General features: G+C 36.9%; 1 protein-coding gene across 2 annotated transcripts in view; it reads left to right on the top strand.

The window, feature by feature from the left end:
- Nucleotides 1-8728: 8728 nt before the first annotated feature.
- Nucleotides 8729-23061, top strand: part of LOC128642390 (mitochondrial import inner membrane translocase subunit tim16) — a 353230-nt gene continuing 338897 nt past the window's right edge. For both annotated transcript variants that reach the window (XM_053695146.1, XM_053695144.1), the window contains exons 1-3: nt 8729-8931; nt 18694-18790; nt 21157-21231. In XM_053695146.1, the coding sequence (XP_053551121.1) occupies nt 8872-8931; nt 18694-18790; nt 21157-21231 (232 nt within the window). In that variant the 5' untranslated portion in view covers nt 8729-8871. The remainder of the gene's footprint in view (nt 8932-18693; nt 18791-21156; nt 21232-23061) is intronic.

The following is a 23061-nucleotide window of genomic DNA, read 5'->3' as shown; positions in this document are numbered from 1 at the left end:
AAACAATTTTCCTATTTACTTCTATTATCTAATTTTCTTTGTTGTTTTGGTAGCCTTTGTTGAAAAGCATATCTAGGTAGGCTTATGAGAAGCAATGCACTACTGGAAGCTAGCTGCTGATTAGTTACTGCACATTACGCTAGTGTCATTATCTCACCCAATGTGTTCAGTTAGTTTCCGGTAGTGCTTTGCTGCACCTTCAACAAAGGATACAAAGTGATCGAAGCAATTTTGATAATAGAAGTAAATCGGAATGTTGTATAAAATTGTATGCTCTATCTGAATCATGAAATAAAAATATTGGGTTGCATGTGCCATTAAAGTGATGGTAAAGTTTCGTTATTATCTATCAAATATGTTACTTATCTATTAAAATAAATATAAGTTTAATTCATCGTTTTATACATTTAATTCTGTAATTTATAAGTTATAAGCTTTCAAATGTCATTTATTTCTCGCCATGTATTCAACCCGTTTTTTTTAATTGAAAATTAGGCCGTTAGGTGGTCGTGTCTCGATGTCATCCGTGCACTGAGTCAATAGCGCATGCGCAAATTTATTTTTAATCGGCTGGGAGCATTGAGTTGTGACTTGGGGAGTGGGTGAGATCGCTCTCTAGTCAAATGTGATATCGGACCAGGAAGTGGAAGATGGGAGGAGCGAGTAATGGTAAGAAACAATGCAATCTCTTACTACTAATAATATAAGTAAGTAAAAACGTAGCGACTAAGCTGTAATACGTATAGGCTTGCTAGAAAGTGTAAGTAAAGTGTTTAACTTTACCATCACTTTAAGATTACACGCTCTTTTTGAATCATAAAAGTTTAATTCTGACTTTCCTATCCCTTTAAATTGATATATAACCCCAAAAATTATTTTGTGATTCAGACTGATCATACAGTTTTAAAAACGTTTCCAATTTACTTCTATTATCAAATTTGCTTCATTCCCATGGTATTATTTATTGAAGAGATGCCTAGGAAGGTGTATGGACCCGTATGTAGCAGGAAATAGTGCTGCCATATAGTGCTCTAGCACAGTGTTTTTCAACCAGTGTGCCGTGGCACACTAGTGTGCCGTGCGTGATCCTCAGGTGTGCTGCGGCAGACTGACAACAGTGTAACATATTTTTTAAAATTTGCTTGTTTTTTATTCTGGGCTGATTTTTATTTTGAGTAAGATGATGACTGAGGGTAACTGCGCAGCGGCAGCTCGTCTTCCCGACCCGTGTTCACACTTGGAAGGAACCCCCACCCACCACAACACGTGTCTAGTGCCGGCTCTACACGCAGCACAACGCGACACTTCAATCCCCCATGCATGCTTGCGCAGCTTTGCTCCTCCTCCAGAACAGTTCCAGCCAGGTCACGTCACTCACGTTCCTTCTCAGCACAAGGAACATGACCGGAGGACTGGAGTGCGGGGGTGTCCCTCTTTCAAATTCTGAAATATTGGGAGGTATGTGACAGGCTCATCAGGCATCATTTACAACCATGACATATTGACATTCATTCACAGACAATCATTATCACAGACAATCATTATGATTGTTTGTGAATGAATGTCAATATGTCATGTATAGTTTGTAGGAGTCATGGCATGACAGCACAGTACAGTGTGTGTATATATATTTATATATATATATATATATAAATATATAATGCGATAGAGAGCACTCCCACTTTCAAAATCCATATATGCCAGGGTGCCAGCGGATAAGTATAAGAGATAAGGAAGGTCTGAGGAAGGGGAGTGTGTCCCCGAAACGTCACGCTTGATTAAAATTACTTTTTGATTAAAAGACCAGTGAGTGCCTTCCTTATCTCTTATATATAAATATATTTATTTATATATATATATATATATATATATATATATATATATATACACATATATATGCTGTATTAGGCTACAATGTGTGATTTTGTAAAATTTTGGGATGGTGGTGTGCCGCAGGATTTTTAATGTAAAAAGGTGTGCCACAGCAAAAAAAAGGTTGAAAATCACTGCTCTAGCAAATGGATAACATTCTTGCAAACCTACTGCCTTATAGTTCTCCAGACGCATGCACTCTCCTAAGCTTACGTCCCAGCTTTTCAGCAAAAGATACCAAGATAATGAAGAAAATGTGATAATACAAGTAAATTAGAAAACTGTTTAAATTACATGCTCTGTCTGAATCATGAAAGAAAAATTTGGGCTAGAGATTTTTGTGAGTGTATGTTTTGCCGCGGATATGTGTGATGGAGACACATTTGCTGCTTTTTTTGAATAACATTTACAGAAAATATTGCTGCTTGGAGTGTGAAAGATAGCAAGCCCGTATTGTTTTGTGCAACAATAAATGTGTCTGCGGATGTATTACAAATGCGACTGCAGATACATTATTTATACCAGTATTTCACTAGATTCACATGTATTTTCCTGTGTGCTTGATGTTTAAAGAGACAGTAAATGATTTAAATAGAGCGTGCAATTTGAAACAACTTTCCAGTTTACTTCTATTACCTTTTCTATTTAATTTGTTCTCTTGGTATTATTTGTTGAAAAGCACGCACATGTAGGCTCAAGAGTAGCAATGTACTAGGGAGCTAGCTGCTGATTGGTGGCTGCTCATATATGTTTTATCTTAGTTTATATAAGGAGATCAAGCACAGGTCTTCATAACTGTAAACTTTATTAAGAATGCTATACACACACACACACACACTATGCAAGAGGCACTTCCTGACTCTACCATTGTGCACATAACAACAGGTTGATATGGTTCATACCAACTGATATCACACATTTCCCTTTTTCTTTTCTTTTTAAACAACAGAAAACTTAAAGTACATTTTTTTTTTAACTGTAGTCTATGTGAAAAAAACTTCAGTCCCTTTTAACATTGTTCAATTAGACGATTAGGTTTTTTGATATATCGACCTGACCTTGTTTGCATTGCATCACTGGCAGGCAAGTCAGTCGAGCTTTGCAAAGTTTCTCTGGCATCTTCATTCTCCAGCTGCAATGGAGTGTTCAATGTATCCTCACAGGTTTCCTTCACTGCCGAATTGTTGTGAACTGATGGAATAGCCATCAAATGTCTACGATTCCTACGTAAACATTGCCCATCATTGAACTACATACGATCTTGGAGAATATTGCTGGATAACTGTCCCTTCAGTATTCCAGCTGTTTGAACCTTGTACTCGCACAGGCGTTTGTACCTGAAGATTCTCCAAAGGCTTTGCAGCTCGGTCATAGTATTCATTCCTTTTTTCTCTGAGTTTCAATTTGGTTTCTATTACATGTTTTTGTGGGAACCTTTTCCAAGGTTTCACAACTGGTACTCGTGTGACCAGCTGTCTGCCAAACAATAATTCTGCCGGTGACTTCCCACATTTTAAAGGAGTAGCTCTATAGCTAAGAAGAGCCAGACATGGATCCTCGTCTGCATCTGTTGCTTTACGAAGTATGTTTTTCACTATTTTTACTCCAGCTTCTGCTAATCCATTTGCTTGTGGATATCCCGGGCTGGATGTTCGATGTTCAAATTCATAGGTACTGGCAAAAACCCTAAACTCTCTACAATTGAATTGAGGACCATTGTCTGATATTATTACTCTTGGAATGCCATGTCTCGCCAAAATTGCTTTTACTTTTTTGATCACTGTACATGCTGACTCATCTTCCAATAATGCTCTCTGGGTAATTAGAGAAGTAATCCATTACTAAGATATAATGCTGATTTTTGAAAACAAACAAATCCATTCCTAACTTTTCCCAGGGTGCCAACGGGAAGTCCGTATCCAGTATAGGCTCTTTAAGTAACTGAGGTCTGAATTTTTGGCAAGTCCGGCATTGAGTGATCATTGTCTCAATGTTTTCATTCATATTTGGCCAGTACAAAATGTCTCTAGCTCGTCTTTTTGTCTTTTCTATACCTGAATGACCTTCATGTAGTCTTTTCAGTATTTGACTTTGCAAACTCGCTGGTACAATTATCTTTTGTCCTTTCAAAAGTACCCCTTTTATCAAAGAAATTTCAGAAATGTATGGTCTATACAGTGATGGCATTAGTGTTTTAGATTTGCCACTAGAAACTGCTTTCTTCACTTGACTTAAAAGAGCATCTGTTTCTGTAGCCTGTTCTATTGCTGCCCACATTGCATGACTAAACGGGGCTGTCTTCAAGATCAGATTGACGTGAACAGTCACCTCTTTCTGCAACTGTAAGTCCTCATTGTTAAATGGTAAGTAAGTTCGTGACAGAGCATCCGCTACCACCAACTCCTTGCCAGGTATAAAATCCAAGGTGAAGTCATACCTTTGAAGTCTCAGCAACAAACGTTGAATTCTTGGAGGTGCATCTATCAAGCCCTTTTGGTAGATGTGAATCAAAGGTTTGTGATCAGTTTCTGCTGAAAATACTCTTCCATACAAATAAACATGACATTTTTCACATCCGTAAACTAGTCCCAGTGTTTCCTTTTCAATTTGAGCATATGATTTTTCAGTATCCGTCAATGCCCTAGATGCATAAGCCACAGGCATCCATCCCGAGCCTTGATTTTGAAATAGAACTGCTCCCAATCCATTTTGTGAAGCATCAGTTGACAACTTTGTTTTTGCTGTTGGATCAAAGAATTGCAGAGTTGGTGCAGTAGTAAGCATGTCCTTCAAAAACTTCCATTCTTTCTGGTGATTCTCTGACCATTCCCAGGCATAGTTTTACTTTTTTCTGAGTAGTTGTCGCATTAGTACAGTTTTGTCTGGTAAATTAGGTATGAACTTGCCAAGGTAATTCACCATTCCTAGTAAACGTTGTATATCTTGCTTATTTTTTGGCTGTGGCATTTCTGTAATTGCCTTAATCTTTTTCATGTCTGGTAAAACACCACCTCCCGTGAGTTGTTCTCCCAAATATTGAATTGAAGTTTTTCTGAATTGACACTTTGTCTTATTGAACTTCAAATTATTTTCCTTAGCAACATCTAAGACCATCTTTAGCCTTTCATCATGTTCTTGCTTGGTTTTACCCCAGATCAGAATATCATCAATGAATACGGTTGTGCCTGGTATTCGTTCAAGAAATTGCTGCATGGTACTATGAAACACTTCTGGTGCTGAACACAAGCCGAAGGGCAATCGTTTGTAACAGTACCTCCCATAAGGAGTATTAAAAGTGCAGAGTTTCATGCTTTCCTCCTCCAGTGGAATTTGCCAAAATCCTGAGGATGCATCCAGTTTACTGAACACAGTTGCTCCACTTAGCTCCCCAAGCAATTCTGGTTTTGTTGGTAAATGGAAGTGTTCTCTTAAGATGCTTTTATTCAGTTCCTTGGGATCAATACAGATTCTGAGACCCCCATCCGGTTTTTCCACCAACACCATAGAATGAACCCATTCAGTAGGTGTCTTGATTTTCTTTATAATACCTTTATCCTCCATCCTGGCAAGTTCCCGTTTAAGACGATCCCTTAGAGCAACTGGAACATTTCGCATGGCATGCACTACTGGACGAGAACCTTCTTTTAGTTGTATTTTATGTTGCATTGGAAGACATCCTATTCCTTCAAATACTGCAGCATAGTCTGTTAATAAATGTTCTATGTCCTCTTCTTTATTAGTTCCATCAATGGCATTTACCCTTTTAATCAGTCCTAAAGTTTCACACATTTGAAGACCCAGTAGAGCTGGTTTGTTTCCTGGAACTACCAGAATGTTCATTTTATGCGTTTGATTTCCATATTCCAGGAACACACTGCACTTGCCAAGCACTGGGATAAAATCCCCATTATATGTCTTTAGTTTAACTGAGCTTTTCAGAAGTTCTGGTTTGTTCTTCAATTGGTGATACTTGCTCTCAGGCATCAAATTAGCTTGTGCACCTGTATCTACTTTGTAAGCAATATTAGTGCCATTTGTAATAGCTTCAATGACCCACTCCTTATCTGTAGCTTTGGTTAAGTCAAGTATTCCAATAAAGAATTCTTCTGATTCCTCACTTTCTGACTGGTCAACAATGTGAACCGTTTTTTAGCTTTACACATCTTTTGAAAGTGATTCCTTTTTCCACATTTTCTGCAGATTTGCCCATAAGCCTGACATTGTCTTATGCCATGCTGCTTTCCACATCTGGTACATAGCCAGTCTGATTCAGGCTGAGAATTTGCTGTTTGTGTGATAAAACTTTTTCCTTTCATTTTATTTTCATAATGTGGATGCACTTTGTTTTTCCCCACAGTAACTGACATTACTGGTGTTGCTGCTGTACTGTGGCAGAGTGTGCGCACTTGTTCCTCTGCTGCCTCTGAACTTTGACAAATTTCTACTGCCTTTTCCAGTGTTAAATCTTTCTCTCTGAGCAAGCGTTCTTTAACCCTTATATTTCTGCTGCCCATGACTAACTGGTCTCTGATTAATGAGTTACACATTGCTCCATAATTACATGATCTACTCTTCAGTTTTAAGTCTGTTACATACTCCTCAATAGTCTCTGTTTCATTCTGCATTCTACATCTGAAAAGATACCTTTCATAGGTTTCATTGCGTCTAGGTACACAGTACTGTTCAAATTTGTCTAGAACAACCTGATAAACATCCCTTTCTTCATCTGTAAATGTGAAGGTGTTGTATACATCTATTGCTGCTGATCCTGCTACAGTCAGAAAAAGTGCAATCTTTTGTTCATCATCTTGCTCCTGAGCTCCTATAGCTCTAACATATAGCTGGAATCTTTGCTTAAACCTCTGCCATGCATCTTCCATATTACCAGTCATTTTCAATTCTGGTGGAGGATTTAACTTTTCCATCTTAATGTTCTGAATTATGCAGTATTAATATAAAAGTCTGTAGTGCTGTTAGAATCAGTCAATTGTACAAGTTTATGATGCACTTACTCAGTTCATGAGAAGAAGCTGTAGTCACTCTGCCAGAGCCTTGACTCTCACACTTTCAATTTGCTGCAAAGATTTCAAATGGATTCCTCAGAGTCCTTGCTTGTCAGTTCAGATGGAAGCAGGGAACTCCTTATTCTGACACCATGTTTTATCTTAGTTTATATAAGGAGATCAAGCACAGGTCTTCATAACTGTAAACTTTATTAAAGTGAAGGTCAATTTTCACCAATGAGTTCCCGGTTTTTAAAAATACTTTTAAAATCAGGGGCACTTTCATTGATGAAAATTAACATTGCACTGGATTTGTAGAAATACTTACCTTTTACTTCTGCAAAGCCGGATCGACGATCTCCCTCCTTCTTCTTCCTGCTGTAGACAACAGCAATGACGAAACTGGCTTCCTCCAATCACAGCCAGGCATCACGAGCTGGACGCTCTGGGGTGCAAGCCATGATTGGAGGAAGCCGGTTTTTGTCATTTCTGACGTCTCTACAGAGGAACTGAGGCTGAGATCGGCGATCCGGTTTTGCAGGAGAAAAAGGTAAGTATTTCTTAAAATCCAGTGCAATGTTAATTTTCATCAATGAAAGTGCCCCTGTTTTAAAAAGTATTTTTAAAAACCGGGCACTCATTGATGAAAATTGACCTTCACTTTAAGAATGCTATACACACACACACACACTATGCAAGAGGCACTTCCTGACTCTACCATTGTGCACATAACAACAGGTTGATATGGTTCATACCAACTGATAATCTCAATATCACACAATATAGGCCTCTTGCCATTGGCTCATCAGATGTGTTCAGATAGCTCCTAGTAGTGAATTACTGCTCCTTTAACAAATAATATTAAGAGATTTATACAAATTTGATACTATAAGTAAATTGGAAAGTTGTTTTAAATTGTATGCTCTATCTAAATCATAGACTATTTTTGTGGGGGTTCATATCCCTTTATTATGTGTGTTTTTGTATTTATCAGTTTAATGTTGCTATAGTATTTATAAGAACTTTGTCAGGTAATTGTATCTACTTAAAAAGCATAAATGATGTATTTATTTACATAGCACTAGCTATGTACACATTTATTATAGTCTGCACAAACAGGAAAGACAAACACATTTCAGCAGCTAGTTTATAAACTATGTTCCTTTAAAGTTGTACAAGTTTAAACTCTTAAAATGGAAGCTGTTATTTAAAAAATGCATGGGTTTATTTTGAAGATTCCAAAATTGAGATTTTAAAATGCATCACCCCAATCCTATAGGATTATTCAGGCTTCCCAAAACTGACATGGCTTACTTCATAGAACTAAGGGGTGCCTTTATGCTTCAGATATTATGAAATTGATTGAAGTATATTTAACATATTGTATTCAGCTATGGGGGTGGTGGTGGGGGTAATTGTTTGGTTGCCATCTCTATCACTTGCAAAATTATTTTGATCACAGATGGTACCCTGACAGAAATAGTACTGATGCCAACATATTGCAGCTATATTGTTTCCATGGCCAGACTGCAGCACTGCTGGCAAATATTTAATTTGTTTCCCCCTAACAATTTGGCTATCTCTTTTAATGACTATTGCTGGTAAATAACTATTATAAATTTGGATCAGGAATTTTGACATCCTGTAATCTTATTTTATATATATTTTAAGATTAATATATTTGACATCAATGATTATTTTTCAATAAAAAAGGAAACATTGACAGGTAACCCATTGGCTGCCAGAAGAGAATTACACCACACTGTACTTTGTTTTCTATTACAAACATTGGCAGACAGCAACAGCCGATCCCAGAGTAATGGAGGCAGTAATAAGGAGCGGCAATAGATAGTCGATGAAATCACTTGCTGGCTGCTGTCTCAGATCTCAGAAGCAGGGAGTGACTGTGACTCAGTGGAGAGGAAGACAGAAACACAGCAGAGCAGAGTGAGAAACTGAGTGACAGGCATCTTTAGACAGGAAGAGGAGAACGATCATGAATCGTTTCAGGACATCTAAATTCAAGAACTGCATTCCCAAGATCCCAAAGAAAGATGTAAGTCAGGGAGGGTAGAGTTAATGCATGTATCAGTTTGGTGATGAAGGGTTAATGCCTACTTGGGGAAGGGGAGGTAACATCTGCAAGTCGAGTGGGAGGTAACATCTTCATGGCAATTGGGGGGTTAATGTTTGTATGGCAAGGAAGCAGATGACATCTGCATGTGGCATAGATAGGGTTAATGTTTGCACAAAGTAGATGATTGAAAAGTAGATGTGTGGGAACAGTCTAATGAACATATATAACTTGAGTTAATATATATTTGCATCCAAAGGCGGGTCCTAACTACACGTGCTCTAAATAACTTGTTCCTTGTTAAACACTTGAATAGCAGTGGGGATATACAACCAGAATATCTACCTTGATCAGTAAGGGTTAACTCCTTACATTGCAGAAAGGGGTTATTAATGGCTGCATATATGAGGGAATAAAATGCTGTCAATATCCATGGTAGGAAAGGGTTACTTAGTGTGGTTGAGTTCTCTGTTCTCTCTCAGTCTTTGGAGTGAATGACCCTTTATGTTAAATTCAACAGCCCAATGCTCAATGAAAAAACTCTGTTGATCTTGAAGCCTGGTGCAGAAGTAGTGAATGGTAGAATAAAAATGACATAATTAGGGTACAGCAGAGTATCATTCCATTAACCCCTTGTGTACCAGAAAGAACCAATGGATTAAAGGTTTCATGTAGTTATGCTTTCCTTAATAAATTAACATAATATTATATTTATAACTCAATTATTCCCTGTGTATTTCACAAATAATTAACCTCCTAGTATGGTGCCCGTAATACAGTGCTCGTGCTGTAACCCTCTGAGCCTGTACCCAGTTATGCACACACACAAGGCATTCAGTTTTAGCACATCTTGCAGAGCTGAACAATTTCCTGTTCCTTTTGCATAAAGATGTCACAAGATTTTCATTTCCTCCAGTTCTGCCTTTCAGCAGCACTAACTTGCTCGACATCAGAATGCCAGAGCCCTGCTTTGATGCTTGACATAAAATAAATATTAGGAGTGAAAATACGATAAGAATTTCCCAGCAGATAAGCATAGATAGACGTTTGTAATTAATTTGCATACCTGAAAAGGAATATCTACATGGCAAAGATGGTATATACAGTAGTGGTACTGCCAACTGCCAAAATGCAGATTTAAAGGGGCATGAAACCCAAACGTATATTCGTTCATGATTCAGATGGAGCTTACATGTTAAATAACTTTCTAATTTACTTCTATTATCACATTTTCTTTGTCCCCCTGGTATCTTTTGTTGAAAAGCAGGGGCGTAAGCTCAAGGGCGTGCACGTGTCTGGCGCACAATATGGCATCATTTTTGCAAGAGCCCAAGATGGCAGCACTACTTCCTGTCATGAAGTAATCCAGACACCTACAGGTATCTCTTCAACAAAGAATATGATGGAACAAAGCAAATTTGATAATAGAAGCAAATAGGACATTTTCTAAAATTGTATTCTCTGTCTCAATCACAAAATAAAATGCTGTGGGATTTATATTCTTTTAAAGGTGGCACAAAGGTTAAAATAATTAAAGGGGCATTTTTTTCTGTCATGACTCAGAACATACAATTTTAGACAACTTTCCAATTGACTTCTATTATTTAACTTCTTTCGTTCTCTTAGCATACTTTGTTGAAAAGCATATCTAGGTAGACTAAGGAGCAGCAGAGCACTACTGGGAGCTAGCTGCTGATTGGTGGCTGCATATATATGCCTTTTATCATTGGCTCACCTTATGTGTTCAGCTAGCTTCTCAGTAGTGTGTTGCTGCTCTTTTGACAAAGAATACCAGAAGACTGAAGCAAATTTTATAATAATAGAAGTAAATTGGAAAGTTGTTTAAAATTGTATGTTCTATCTGAATCTTGAAAAAAAAAAATTGGGTTTCATGTCCCTTTAACCCAACTTTGCTGTAAATACTTATGGGTCATTATAGTAAATAATTACATACTGTAATTTTGTTAGAGCATGTCATTTTAAGACTTGCGACCCTGCACCTCTTTGTGTTTATCCACTCCAAATGGGTTAAACACATAGTAGAAGTACCACTCTGGACCCGTAGAGCACTTCTGGTCTGGAGCATTTACTACCACTGATTAAATCAGCAGTGCTAACTAACGAATTAGAGCATGTCATTTTTTTTTTACAATAATGTCCCTTTAAGGAAAATGCATCCCTCTGCTTTATAATGTTTGATGTACTAACATATAAAATAGTAAGTTAGGTGTGATATAATATTATTTGCTCGGTAGAACACATAGAAAATGAGTCTAGGCAAAAAAACATTTCTTGCTGCAGGCATTTTGTGTTGCAGAAATAAGTATGTAATTTTTTTTTTTGTGTAAAACAAATATCTAGAACAAATCAAAGTTGTCTGCAATACAATCATGTAACTAAAGATCTGAAGTTCCATAGGTTAGGAGTAGTCCGGAGGTATGAAAGGAAAGTCCCCCCCAAAAGGGTTAAATCCCCCCGCTTATTTCTTGAATTATTTGATCTCTCCTTAAAGTGAATGTAAAGTCACACTGTCCCGTTAACACCGCAGTAACCGTCATTTAAAAAAATCGGTACTTTAATTCATAATTTTTTTCATTTTTTAGCTTGTTTTTTAACATACTAGACGTGCGCTCAAAGTACTAATCCTCTGCCCGCCATCTTAGTTTTTTGAGTGACTGATCAAACTAAATCTGGTCTTCCAATCATTTAATCCCCCCGGGGGACCAAACCCCTTTTCCATACGTCACGCGTTCCTATTCCGCCTGCGTTAGACAGCTACTCTTCTATTCAACTCCGACGCGCGTTCATGCTTCGCGTATGCGCTGTAGCATAATTTACGGTGTTTGAAAAATGTACCATAATTTACTGTGTTTGCTGCACTCGATGCCACAATAGTATTCGTTGAATGTATTCATTCATTGAATACTATGTAGTTATTCAACGTAATCGCAGTGAAACGCATGCGCTTTCAGAATAAGTAAACTGGGTGGGACCGCTCTCTACATGATAGGGAGAAGTTGCGGATGAGAGGAGCTGTGCTCGAAAATTGTGATCAAAATATATCAATAAAGTGGCGGTTTAGCAAATATGGAATTCATATGTGCAATCAATACTATAAAAATTAATATTCACTTTAAACAGTTGGGGAGTTGGAACAATGCAGTAGGTATTAAAGGGCCGATTTATCAAGCCCCTTCAGGCTCGCCGGAAACAGGAGTTAAGAAGCAGCGGTCATAAGACAGCTGCTCGTTAACTCGTCCTCCACCTCTGAGGCGACGGACAGCAATCAGCCCGATCGGATACGATCGGGTTGATTGATACCCCTTGCTAGCGGCCGATTGCACAAGCATTTCACGAGAAATGCTTGTGCAATGATAAATGCAGACAGCAGATCATGTCCGCTCGCACTATGATAAATCGGGCCCTTAGTGTCCATCTTTGCATAACAATATGATTTCAACATATACAACAATGAATAACATTACTTAAAGAGTGGCCTAGGGATATGGAAATAAAATAAATAGTCGGCTTGGTGATGTAAGTATGTAATATTTTTATTATAGATGTAACGTCATGAAATTCTCCTTTTATGAAATCTTCTGTTGGGTATTAAAAAGGCAATTTGGATGGTAATTTTTATAGAATCTGATAATAGTTTCTGCATTCCTAAATTTCTATTTGTCCTACAAACATTCTACCTCCCTAAATCCCATGCAGTGCTATAAAGTTCTGCAAGTTGGTACAGATTTGTAGTTATTAGAGATATTTAAATCTTCCGATGCAGTTTCCGAAGAGGAAGAGGCGTGGGTCAGCACAAGAATTTAGGAATGCAGTTAGGTATTTTTACAAAAGGCACATTTTTAGGGGATTTTACCATTTCCAAAGTGTTGCAAAGCAATAGCAGTTCAGGGACACACACATTGAAAAAAAGCCTGTTGGAATTCAAGTTACCGTCTTTGTTGCTGTGTCTAAAGAGAGAAATATGTACATGTGAATGTGCTTTGATTTAAGGAATCACTTTGTAGCACTTTGCAGTTGCAAATAAATGGTACCATAATTACGATAGAGACACTCCAGTTTCTCTGAAGTAAGTGGATCAGAGGTAAGTTACAGCACATATATACCTGGCTGCACATATATACCTGTTGTTATTGGCTTACCAATGTCTTCAGCTAGCTCCCAGTAGGGAATTGCTGCTTCTTCAATAAAGGATACCAAGAGAATGAAGCAAAATAGATAATAGAAGTAAATTGGAAAATTGTTTAAAATTATATGTTCTACCTGAATCATGAAAGGCAAAGATTGTGTTTCATGTCCCTTTTAAATTAGATGTAGGTATTACGATAAAGAGAAACATGGGACATATTGTCTACAAAATGCCTCTAATCTGTACTACAGTCTTAAAAATAGTTGAATAATAAATATCTCTGTTTAGTCAGCAAGAGTACTGGTAGTGATTAAATGCTCTGACTCCAAAGTTTTGCTTAAAGGGACATGAAACCCAACATTTTACTCCACGATTCAGATAGAGAATGACATTTTTAACAACTTTCTAATTGACTTCTATTATCAATTTTTCTTTGTTCGTTTGGTATCTTTTGTTGAAAATCAGGGACATATGCTTAGAAGCTGGCCCACTTCTAGAGCACTATATGGCAGCAGTTGTGCAAGAGTGCTATCCCATGTGCAAGAGCACTATATGGCAGCACTATTTCCTGCCATGTAGTGATCCAGATGCTACCTAGGTATCTCTTCAACACAGAATCTCATGGGAACGAAGCAAATTTGATAATAGAAGTAAATTGGAAGCTTTTCCCCCCCAAATGGTATCGCTGTCTGACTCTCAAAAGAAAATGTGTGGGTTTCACATCCCTTTAACTGTAGCTCCATAAATTATCCAGAACTGTCAATTTTTTTCTCGGTTGCTAGGAGACCTATTGGAATCATATGACTTGGTATTCCAAATATATATCTTAGGCCGTATACTATGAAACCCCCCCAGAAAAGTTAATCTCAATTTGTTTTCCAATTTAGAGCTAACATATATCAAATATATAGTCTTATGTTGTTGCTATATGATGATCCAGCAAATACATTGGGGATTATATATTGACTATTTTCATTCTATAACCAGTTACTGAATGAAACGGCTGCACAGTAGAGGCAGTGCAGGTTATACTGCAAATAAATCCATATTGGGATGTACTGCTGCTGGAAAGAAAAATCCTAGGCAGGAAGATAGACCAAATATGTAGAGCTTTGTACCTCGGCAACACTCAATATGGAACCAATGTAGTAGCCAATGTGTTCTAGACTAGTTCAGGCATAGAATGTTCCGTGTGTCCATTACCCTTTAATAAAGCATTAAATGTTTCTTGCTTTTGTGTTAAAAAAAAAGTGCTTATCCCATTCTTGCTAGAGGCCAAAAAGCAAATTCTGAAACTGGCAAATGTCGCAAATACTTGATAATATATTTAGCTTTTTGGCCTCTTTAGGGGGTGTGGGACAAAAGACATTTTAAAAAAGTCCTTTTAAAAACCAATGAACTCAAAATGTAATTCCTATAAAAGGCCAGATTACAAGTGGAGCACTAAATATAGTTTTCGAGAATGTGCACTGGTATTACAAGTTGACAGCGAGCTCGCATTGCTGGGAATCGTGCTCACATGAACGTGCTTCCATAGGCTCCTATGGGAGCCTTGTTCTCATGCCGTGAGACGCGGTATGAGAACCTAGCGCAGCGCGAGGGGTAAGTAGCTCAGCGATGGCAGCAAAGTGTAAATATATATGGGTATGATTATATAGATATATATATTTATGTGTATATACACATATTAACATTTAAATATATATGTATATAAGCATTATACATATATATTTACTGGGAACACACAGTTCCCCATAGACCACAATATAAAGGCACTTTTCAGTGCTGTTGTTTTTTGTTTTTTTAAAAAACATCCCACAGCCGCAGATTTTAGCACCCAAAAACTGCTAAGTGCTGTTTTCTTTAAAAAAAACAAAAACAAAAAAAACACACACTTGATCTTGGGGGCATTTGGGGCACATTTATAAAATTAACTAGAGATCTGATCTCTGGTTAATTTTCTAAGTGCTAATTGCTATTTGCTACTGCAAGCTCACGGTAGCAATAACCAGCCGCTTGTAATGGCTGATTGTTTATCGTGCGCCCGCAAACAGGCAGATTTGCCCGTTTGCGGGCGCACAATAAATTAGCGCTCCACTTATAATCTTGCCCAAAATGTTTAAAAGGGTATTTTTTTTTTTTTTTAAACAAGCTTTATTGAGTTTGGCAGGAAGTAGGATCAACAACGAAAACAGTATACATAACTTGTAAGTTCAGTATGCAATAATCTTGATGACAAAAAAATAAGGATTAGCTTACAGTTCCATATTATTGCTATTACATCAGTCTTGACACAGAAATTTCAGATAGAAGATGACAAGTTTGTAATAGTTCAGATGTTCTCTTGTCAATATTTTATGTCCAGTGTCACTGTATGAATCTTGAGCTTGTTTTTTAAAAGGGTATTTTAATGCAAAAATGATATGCTTTAATTTGTTAGAACATTTACCTTTTGCATTACTGACCCTATAAAAGCATTTAAGCTCCAAAACAAAACACAGCTGATGAGCCAATCAGGTACAGAAGTTGCACAACCAACCAATTACCAGGTGTCTTCTACAATGCCACATCCCAAAGCAGGACTTTACCTATGTGTTTAACACATACAAAAATAAAAATAATATAATTATCTAGGGTCAATAATGCAGAAATTTAGAATTAGAGCATGTGAGTTAGAATATCTTGTTTGTACGTTGTAATACATTTTCATTATTTATTTTGTTTACTAGAAACATATTAGCATGTTTTATGTATTTTGTTTACATTTCCTTTGGAAATGGTGATTTTTTTTTTTTGTAATTTTTTTTTAAATGTGTGCCAGTGCCCCTAGATAGATCGTAGTCTTTTCACAGGATATGTTTAAACATTGTCTTTGTATGCAAATCTCAAGCAATGCAATGACTAAACCTCAAATGTTTATTTCATGATTCAGATAGAACATACAATTTTAAACAACTTTCCAACTAACGTCTATAATCAAATATGCTTAATTCTCTTGGTATCCTTTGTTGCACTACTGGGAGCTATCTGATCACATAGATTGAGCCAATGACAATAGTCATGTGTACCGAAACTAATCAGCAGCTAGTTCATTGCAGCTTCTGAGCCTACCTAGTTTTATTTCTCAACAAAGGACGCTAAGAGAATGAATAAAAGTATATGATACAAGTAAACTGGAAAGGTGTTTAAATGTGCATGCTCTATCTGAAGCACGAAAGTTTAATTTTGACTTTACTGATATATACTATGGGGACGATCACATTCTAATGAAGGAAATATCTGGGGTGATTTTCTTCTGTAACATCTGGATCACAGGTTACGTAACCATGAAATAAATTTACAATGGTGAATGATGATCAGCAGTTTGTTTTATGGCTATTTAAAGTCCTGGATTCCGCTAATAAAGGAAAATATAAATATTTTACAAGATGATTCGGCTTAAGAACTTCCCCTTTCATGTTGGGTTACGCTTGCTGATTTGTGGCTAAATGTAGCCACCAATCAGCAAGCGCTATCCAGTGTTCTGAACCAAAAATTGTCCGACTCCTTCGCTTAGATTCCTGCTTTTTCAAATAAAGATAGCAAGAGAACACAGAGAAATTGATAATAGGAGTAAATTAGAAAGTTGCTTAAAATTGCTGCTCTACCTGAATCTTGAAAGAAAGAAATTGGATTTAGTATCCCTTTAATGCATTAGAATGTCTCTTTAAAGTGACATTAAAAGAAAATTGTATGTCATTAAAGGGACACTAAAGTCAAAATTAAACTTTCATGATTCAGATAGAGCATGCAATTTTAAACAATTTTCTAATTCAGGTCCATTATCTAAATCTGCACAATCTATTTATATGCACACTTTCTGAGGCACCTACTAAGTATGTGCAGGATTTACAGAATATAAGTATTTGCATTTTCTGATCGGCTGATGGCTGGCACATGATGCAGTGGGAGGAAAAATAAAACTAACTTAAAAATTTCTAAAAAAAAAATCTATTACTAAGTGTTTTTGCATTGTTTATTTATTATGCATTTATTGGTTATGCTTTTCTACTGTATTTAAGGGTCCTTTAATGTTTTTCATTAAGCAATGGTAGAGTTTGTAGGATATTAAACCAGATCTCCCAACCATCCCGGGTCCTGCAGTATTGTCACAGATGCCTGCTGTCCTGCCCACAGTAGCTCTGTCCAGGGAAAATGACCGGTCCTGGTTTTCAGTGAATACCCAGGGCACGCCCAACCCTGCACATGCCATGTTGATCCCACTTATGACACACGCATGACCCCTCCCTGTTGTGGCCCCACCCACAAAGCACTGGTTCCCTGGCCTGTCTAGCTTCTGGGAAATACTGGGAGAAATGCATTAAAGGGACAGTCTACTTGAAAATTTTTATTGTTATTATTACCGAGTCCCCAGTTTTGCATAACCAACACAGTTATATTAATACACTTTTTACCTCTGTGATTAGCTTGTATCTAAGCCTCTGCAGACTGCCCCTTATTTCAGTTCTTTTGACAGACTTGCATTTTAGTGCTGTCTAGCTATGAAAAACTGTCAGAATGCACTGAGATAAGAGGCGGCCTTCAAGGGCTTAGAAATTAGCATATGAGCCTACCTAGGTTTAGCTTTCAACAAAAAATACCAAGAGAACAAAGCAAATGTGATGATAAAAGTAAATTGGAAAGTTGTTTAAAATGACATGCCCTATCTGAATCATGAAAGTTTTGACTTGACTGTCCCTTTAAAGAGACATGAAGCCACACATGTTTCTTTCATGATTCAGAGTGTACAATTTGATAAAAAAAAAAATTTGTTTTCAAATTTATTTCTATTATCACATTTATTTTGTTCTCATTATTATTATTCTTTGTTAAAGGGACACTGAACCCAAAATTTTTCGTTTGTGATTCAGATAGAGCATGAAATTTTAAGCAACTTTCTAATTTACTCCTGCTATCAAATTGTCTTCATTCTCTTGGTATCTTTATTTGAAAAGCAAGAATGTAAGTTTAGATGCCGGCCCATTTTTGGTGAACAACCTGGGTTGTCCTTGCTGATTGGACAGCACCAATAAACAAGTGCTGTCCAAAGTGCTGAACCAACAATGGGCTGTCTTCTTAGCTTAGATGCCTTCTTTTTAAAATAAAGATAGCAAGAGAACGAAGGAAAATTGATAAATAGGAGTAAATTAGAAAGTTGCTTAAAATCACAAGCTCTATATGAACCATATGGCTGCAGCTGTGCAAACACTGCTGCTTTCTAGTTCTCAAAACAAAAGCAATGTATAACATTGTTAAAGCATTCTTGGAAAATTCTGCCATATACAGCTCCAGAAATGTGCACGCTCTTGAGCCTTCCTACCTGCTTTTCAACAAAGGACACCAAGGGAGCAAAGTATATTTTATAGTTGAAGTAACTGTTTTTTTTTTTTTGTACATTTTATCGGAATTATAGAAGATTATTGGGATTTTTCTGGACTATTTTCCTAGAGAAAATAGAGAAATAATGTATTCTATATTGTTTGTATTGCACTGTGGTACACTTCCTGTTCCTTTAAATGTTTGTAATAATTTTGTGTTAATGTGTTCTGTGGTTTCAGGCCTGGATTGGGGATATTGGAGCTGGATCTTCATCTTCTATTGGAAACAACATAAAGTGTGGTCCGCGTCTGATTGCATTTAACACAGATAGCTCAGGTAAGTACATATAACCCTTCATATCCGCAATTAAAGGGACATGAAACCAAAACATTTTTTTTTCGCGATTCAGATAGAGAATTGAATTTTAAACAACTTTCCAATTTACTTGTATTATCTAATTTGTTTTATTATCTTGGTAGTGTTTATTGAAGAAGAAGCAGTGCACTTCTAGGAGCTAGTTCAACACATTGGCTCCTGAGCCTACCTAGAGTACAAAACAACTTAGATACTAGATTTAACCCCTTAAGGACCGGGCATTTCAGACAAAAACTTCCCCAAAAGACCAGAGCATTTTTAGCATTTTTGCCATCACTACATTTAAACGGAAATAGAGCCTTTTTTATATTTACCATCAAAACTATATATTTTTTTTTTTAGTAGACAACCCAAAATATTGATCTAGGCCCATTTTGGTATATTTTATGCCACAATTTCACTGCCAAATGCGATCAAATACAAAAAATCGTTCACTTTTTCACAATTTTAGGTTTCTCACTGAAATTATTTACAAACAGCTTTTGCAATCATGGCACAATGGTTGTAAATGCTTCTCTGGGATCCCCTTTGTTCAGAAATAGCAAACATATATGGCTTTGGCATTGGTAATTAGAAGGCCGCTAAATGCCGCTGTGCACCACACTTTTATTATGCCCAGCAGTGAAGGGGTTAATTAGGTAGCATGTAGGGTTAATTTTAGCTTTAGTGTATAGATTACCCTCCCACCTGACACATCCCACCCCCTGATCCCTCCCTAATCCCTCTCAAACAGACTCTTCTCTCCCCCACCCCACAATGGTCACCCAATTTTTTTTTTATTTTTTTTTTACAAAACTTAAAATTACCCATTTTTTTTCTGTAGTGTAGCTGCCCCCTCCCAGATCGAATTCCCACCCTCTTATCCTATCCCTCAGTATGATAACCAGATTCCCCCTCTCCCTCCTTCCCCCTCCTTGACGCTCTCAGTTGTTTTTTTTCCGTAGGGGTCCCGCCCACCTCCCACCTCCCTTCAGTGATGGGCCGCCCACCCGCCTCTCTCCTTAAAAAGGATAAGGAGCATTGTACAGGGTACGACGCTGGTCCTTAAGGGCTTAACGACCAGCGTTGTACAGGGTACAGCGCTGGTTGTTAAGGGGTTAGTTAGAAAGATGTTTAAAATCACATGCTTTATCTGAATCATGAAAGAAAATTGGGTTTCATGTAGCTTTAAAGGGACACTCAAGTCAAAATTAAACTTTCATTATTCAGACAGAGCATGCCATTTTAAACAACTTTCCTTTTTACTTCTATTAACAAAATGTGCACAGACTTTTTATATTTAAACTTTTCGAGTCACCAGCTTCTACTGAGCATGTGCAAGAATTTACAGAATAAACATATATGCATTTGTGATTGGCTGATGGCTGTCACATGGTACTTATATGCATTTGTTATTGGCTGATGGCTGTCACATGGTAAAAGGAGAGTGGAATTAGACATAACTTTTAAAATTGTCAGAAAAAAAATCTACTTATTTGAAGTTCTGACTAAGTGCTATTGCATTGTCTTTTTATCATGCATTTGTTGATTATGCAAATCTACTGTGTTTACTGGTAGGAGTACTATAGTGTGTTAGTCTGAAACCATTTTTTTGTCATCATAAGGAAGAGCAGTATTTTGTTGCTGATTAAACTTAAACAGAAACTAATAGAACATTATCAGTTGTGCATTTCTAGGCTGGCTTCATTCTCTTTATACCCTTTGGTGAAAAGCATATATAAATAGGCTCAGGTAGCTGCTGATTGGTGGCTGCATATGGATGCCTCGTGTGACTAGCTCACCCATGTGCATTCCTATTTCTTCAAGAAAGGATATCTAAAGAATGAAGCAAATTATATAATAGAAGTAAATTGGAATGTTGTTTAAAATTGTATTCTTTATCTGAATCATGAAAGAAACATTTTGGGTTTCATGTCCCTTTTAATGTCCATTGGGTGATTATTGATAGTTAGATACTTTGTTCTGTTAGTCATTGGTTGATAGGTGCTTCCTGACTGATGACATTTGTACCTGTCAGCCAATGATTATCAGTAGGAAATACTCTTCAGCCAATGAGAGGAAGTGCTTAACTTTTATTACTGTATTTTTTCTTTAAGCAATGTCTCTTTAATCCTTGGTTGCCAGCGAGGACACAAGCACTTTGTAAATACAGGAGATTTCTGTTGGTACATCTTTATGGATTAAACATACATTGAGGAAGTGATGGTCTCAATCTGTATAATTCTACTTGCCATATTCTTCCTACATATTCACGGTTATATTTATGACTTAGTAGAAACTGACCTTCTTTAGGGAGGTCCTATAACTCTGCTGTGTGTCTTTCACAGGAGTGCTGGGTATCACCTCACTGGACGTTGGGGATGGAGAAAAAAGGAAGGTCTCTCGTTTGAGCTGTCACTCAGGTAACTACTACTGTTGTGTATGTATTGTGCAAATTCCCACTAACCTGTCATATGCACCTACTTCACTCATTGAGAATATGTGTATATACACATATATAAACATATAAATATATAAGCATATACAGATATATTAAATAAATTGCTGCCAATTTGCTGACGGCATGAGAACGAGGCTCCCATTGGAGCCTATAGAAGCATGCTCTCATGAGCGCAATGCTTCTCAGCAATGCGAACGTGAGGTTGCGTTTGCATTGCGACTAACTTGTAATACCAGCGAACCTTTGCGTGCGCTGATATTACTCAGTGTAGCGCAAATATCGCTTTCGCAAAAGCAATATTTTGCACTTCACTTGTAATCTAGTTCTAAATAAATATTAGATTGAATGATGTATCTAAAGCAAAAATAGATTTATAATAATAAGCAGATATATATTTTAACATTATATAAGTTATTTAAATAGGAAAAATAGGTGTAATGTTTTGTGCCGTATGGCTAGCACAGCTATTGGATTACAGTGGGAAACGTCACCTCATGGAAAAAAAATAGTTTTTCGATGGGCGGCTGGTGGGGGTTATTTTAGTAAAAAGATAAAGGAACGTTTTATTGCATATTCACTTAAAAATCATGAATGAAGATCCATTTAATTTATTCCATAGATACAGGCTAGCATTTAAAAAATGTGGCATTATTAAATTGCTGGGTGAGGGCAGTGTAATATTTTCTAATATTATGGGCTAGATTACAAGTGGAGCGCTAATTTATTGCACGCTCGTCTCTCTCTCTCTCTCTCTCTCTCTCTCTCTCTTTCTTTCTTTCTTTCTTTCTTTCTTTCTTTCTTTCTTTCTCTCTCTTTCTTTCTTTCTTTCTTTCTTTCTTTCTTTCTTTCTTTCTTTCTTTTCTCTCTCCCTCGCTCCCTCTCTCTCTCTCTCTCTCTCTTTCTCTCTTTCTCTCTTTCTCTCTTTCTCTCTTTCTCTCTTTCTCTCTCTTTTTCTCTCTTTTTCTCTTTTTCTCTCTCTCTCTCTCTTTTTCTCTCTTTTTCTCTCTTTTTCTCTCTTTTTCTCTTTTTCTCTCTTTTTCTCTCTTTTTCTCTCTTTTTCTCTCTTTTTCTCTCTTTTTCTCTCTTTTTCTCTCTTTTTCTCTCTTTCTCTCTCTTTCTCTCTCTCTCTCTCTCTTTCTCTCTTTCTCTTTCTCTCTCTTTCTCTCTCTTTCTCTCTCTTTCTTTCTCTCTCTCTTATAAAATATGAGAAAAAATTGAAAAAAACACACTTTTTCTAACTTTGACCCCCAAAATCTGTTACACATCTACAATCACCAAAAAACACCCATGCTAAATAGTTTCCAAATTTTGTCCTGAGTTTAGAAATACCCAATGTTTACATTTTCTTTGCTTTTTTTTTGAAAGTTATAGGGCCATAAATACAAGTAGCACTTCGCTATTTCCAAACCATTTTTTTTCAAAATTAGCGCTAGTTACATTAGAACACTGATATCTTTCAGGAATCCCTGAATACCCATTGACATGTATATATTTTTTTTTAGTTGACATCCCAAAGTATTGATCTAGACCAATTTTGGTATATTTCATGCCACCATTTCACCGCCAAATGCGATCAAATACAAAAAATAGTTCACTTTTTCTCTGGGTTCCCCTTTGTTCAGAAATAGCAGACATATATGGCTTTGGCGTTGCTTTTTGGTAATTAGAAGGCCGCTAAATGCCACTGTGCACCACACGTGTATTATGCCCAGCAGTGAAGGGGTTAATTAGGGAGCATGTAGGGAGCTTTTTGGGGTAATTTTAGCTTTAGTGTAGTGTAGTAGACAACCCC

This window comes from Bombina bombina, chromosome 11, assembly GCF_027579735.1.
Source record: "Bombina bombina isolate aBomBom1 chromosome 11, aBomBom1.pri, whole genome shotgun sequence".
In the NCBI taxonomy this organism is placed as follows: domain Eukaryota; kingdom Metazoa; phylum Chordata; class Amphibia; order Anura; family Bombinatoridae; genus Bombina; species Bombina bombina.
This window is presented reverse-complemented; position numbering and strand designations above follow the sequence as displayed.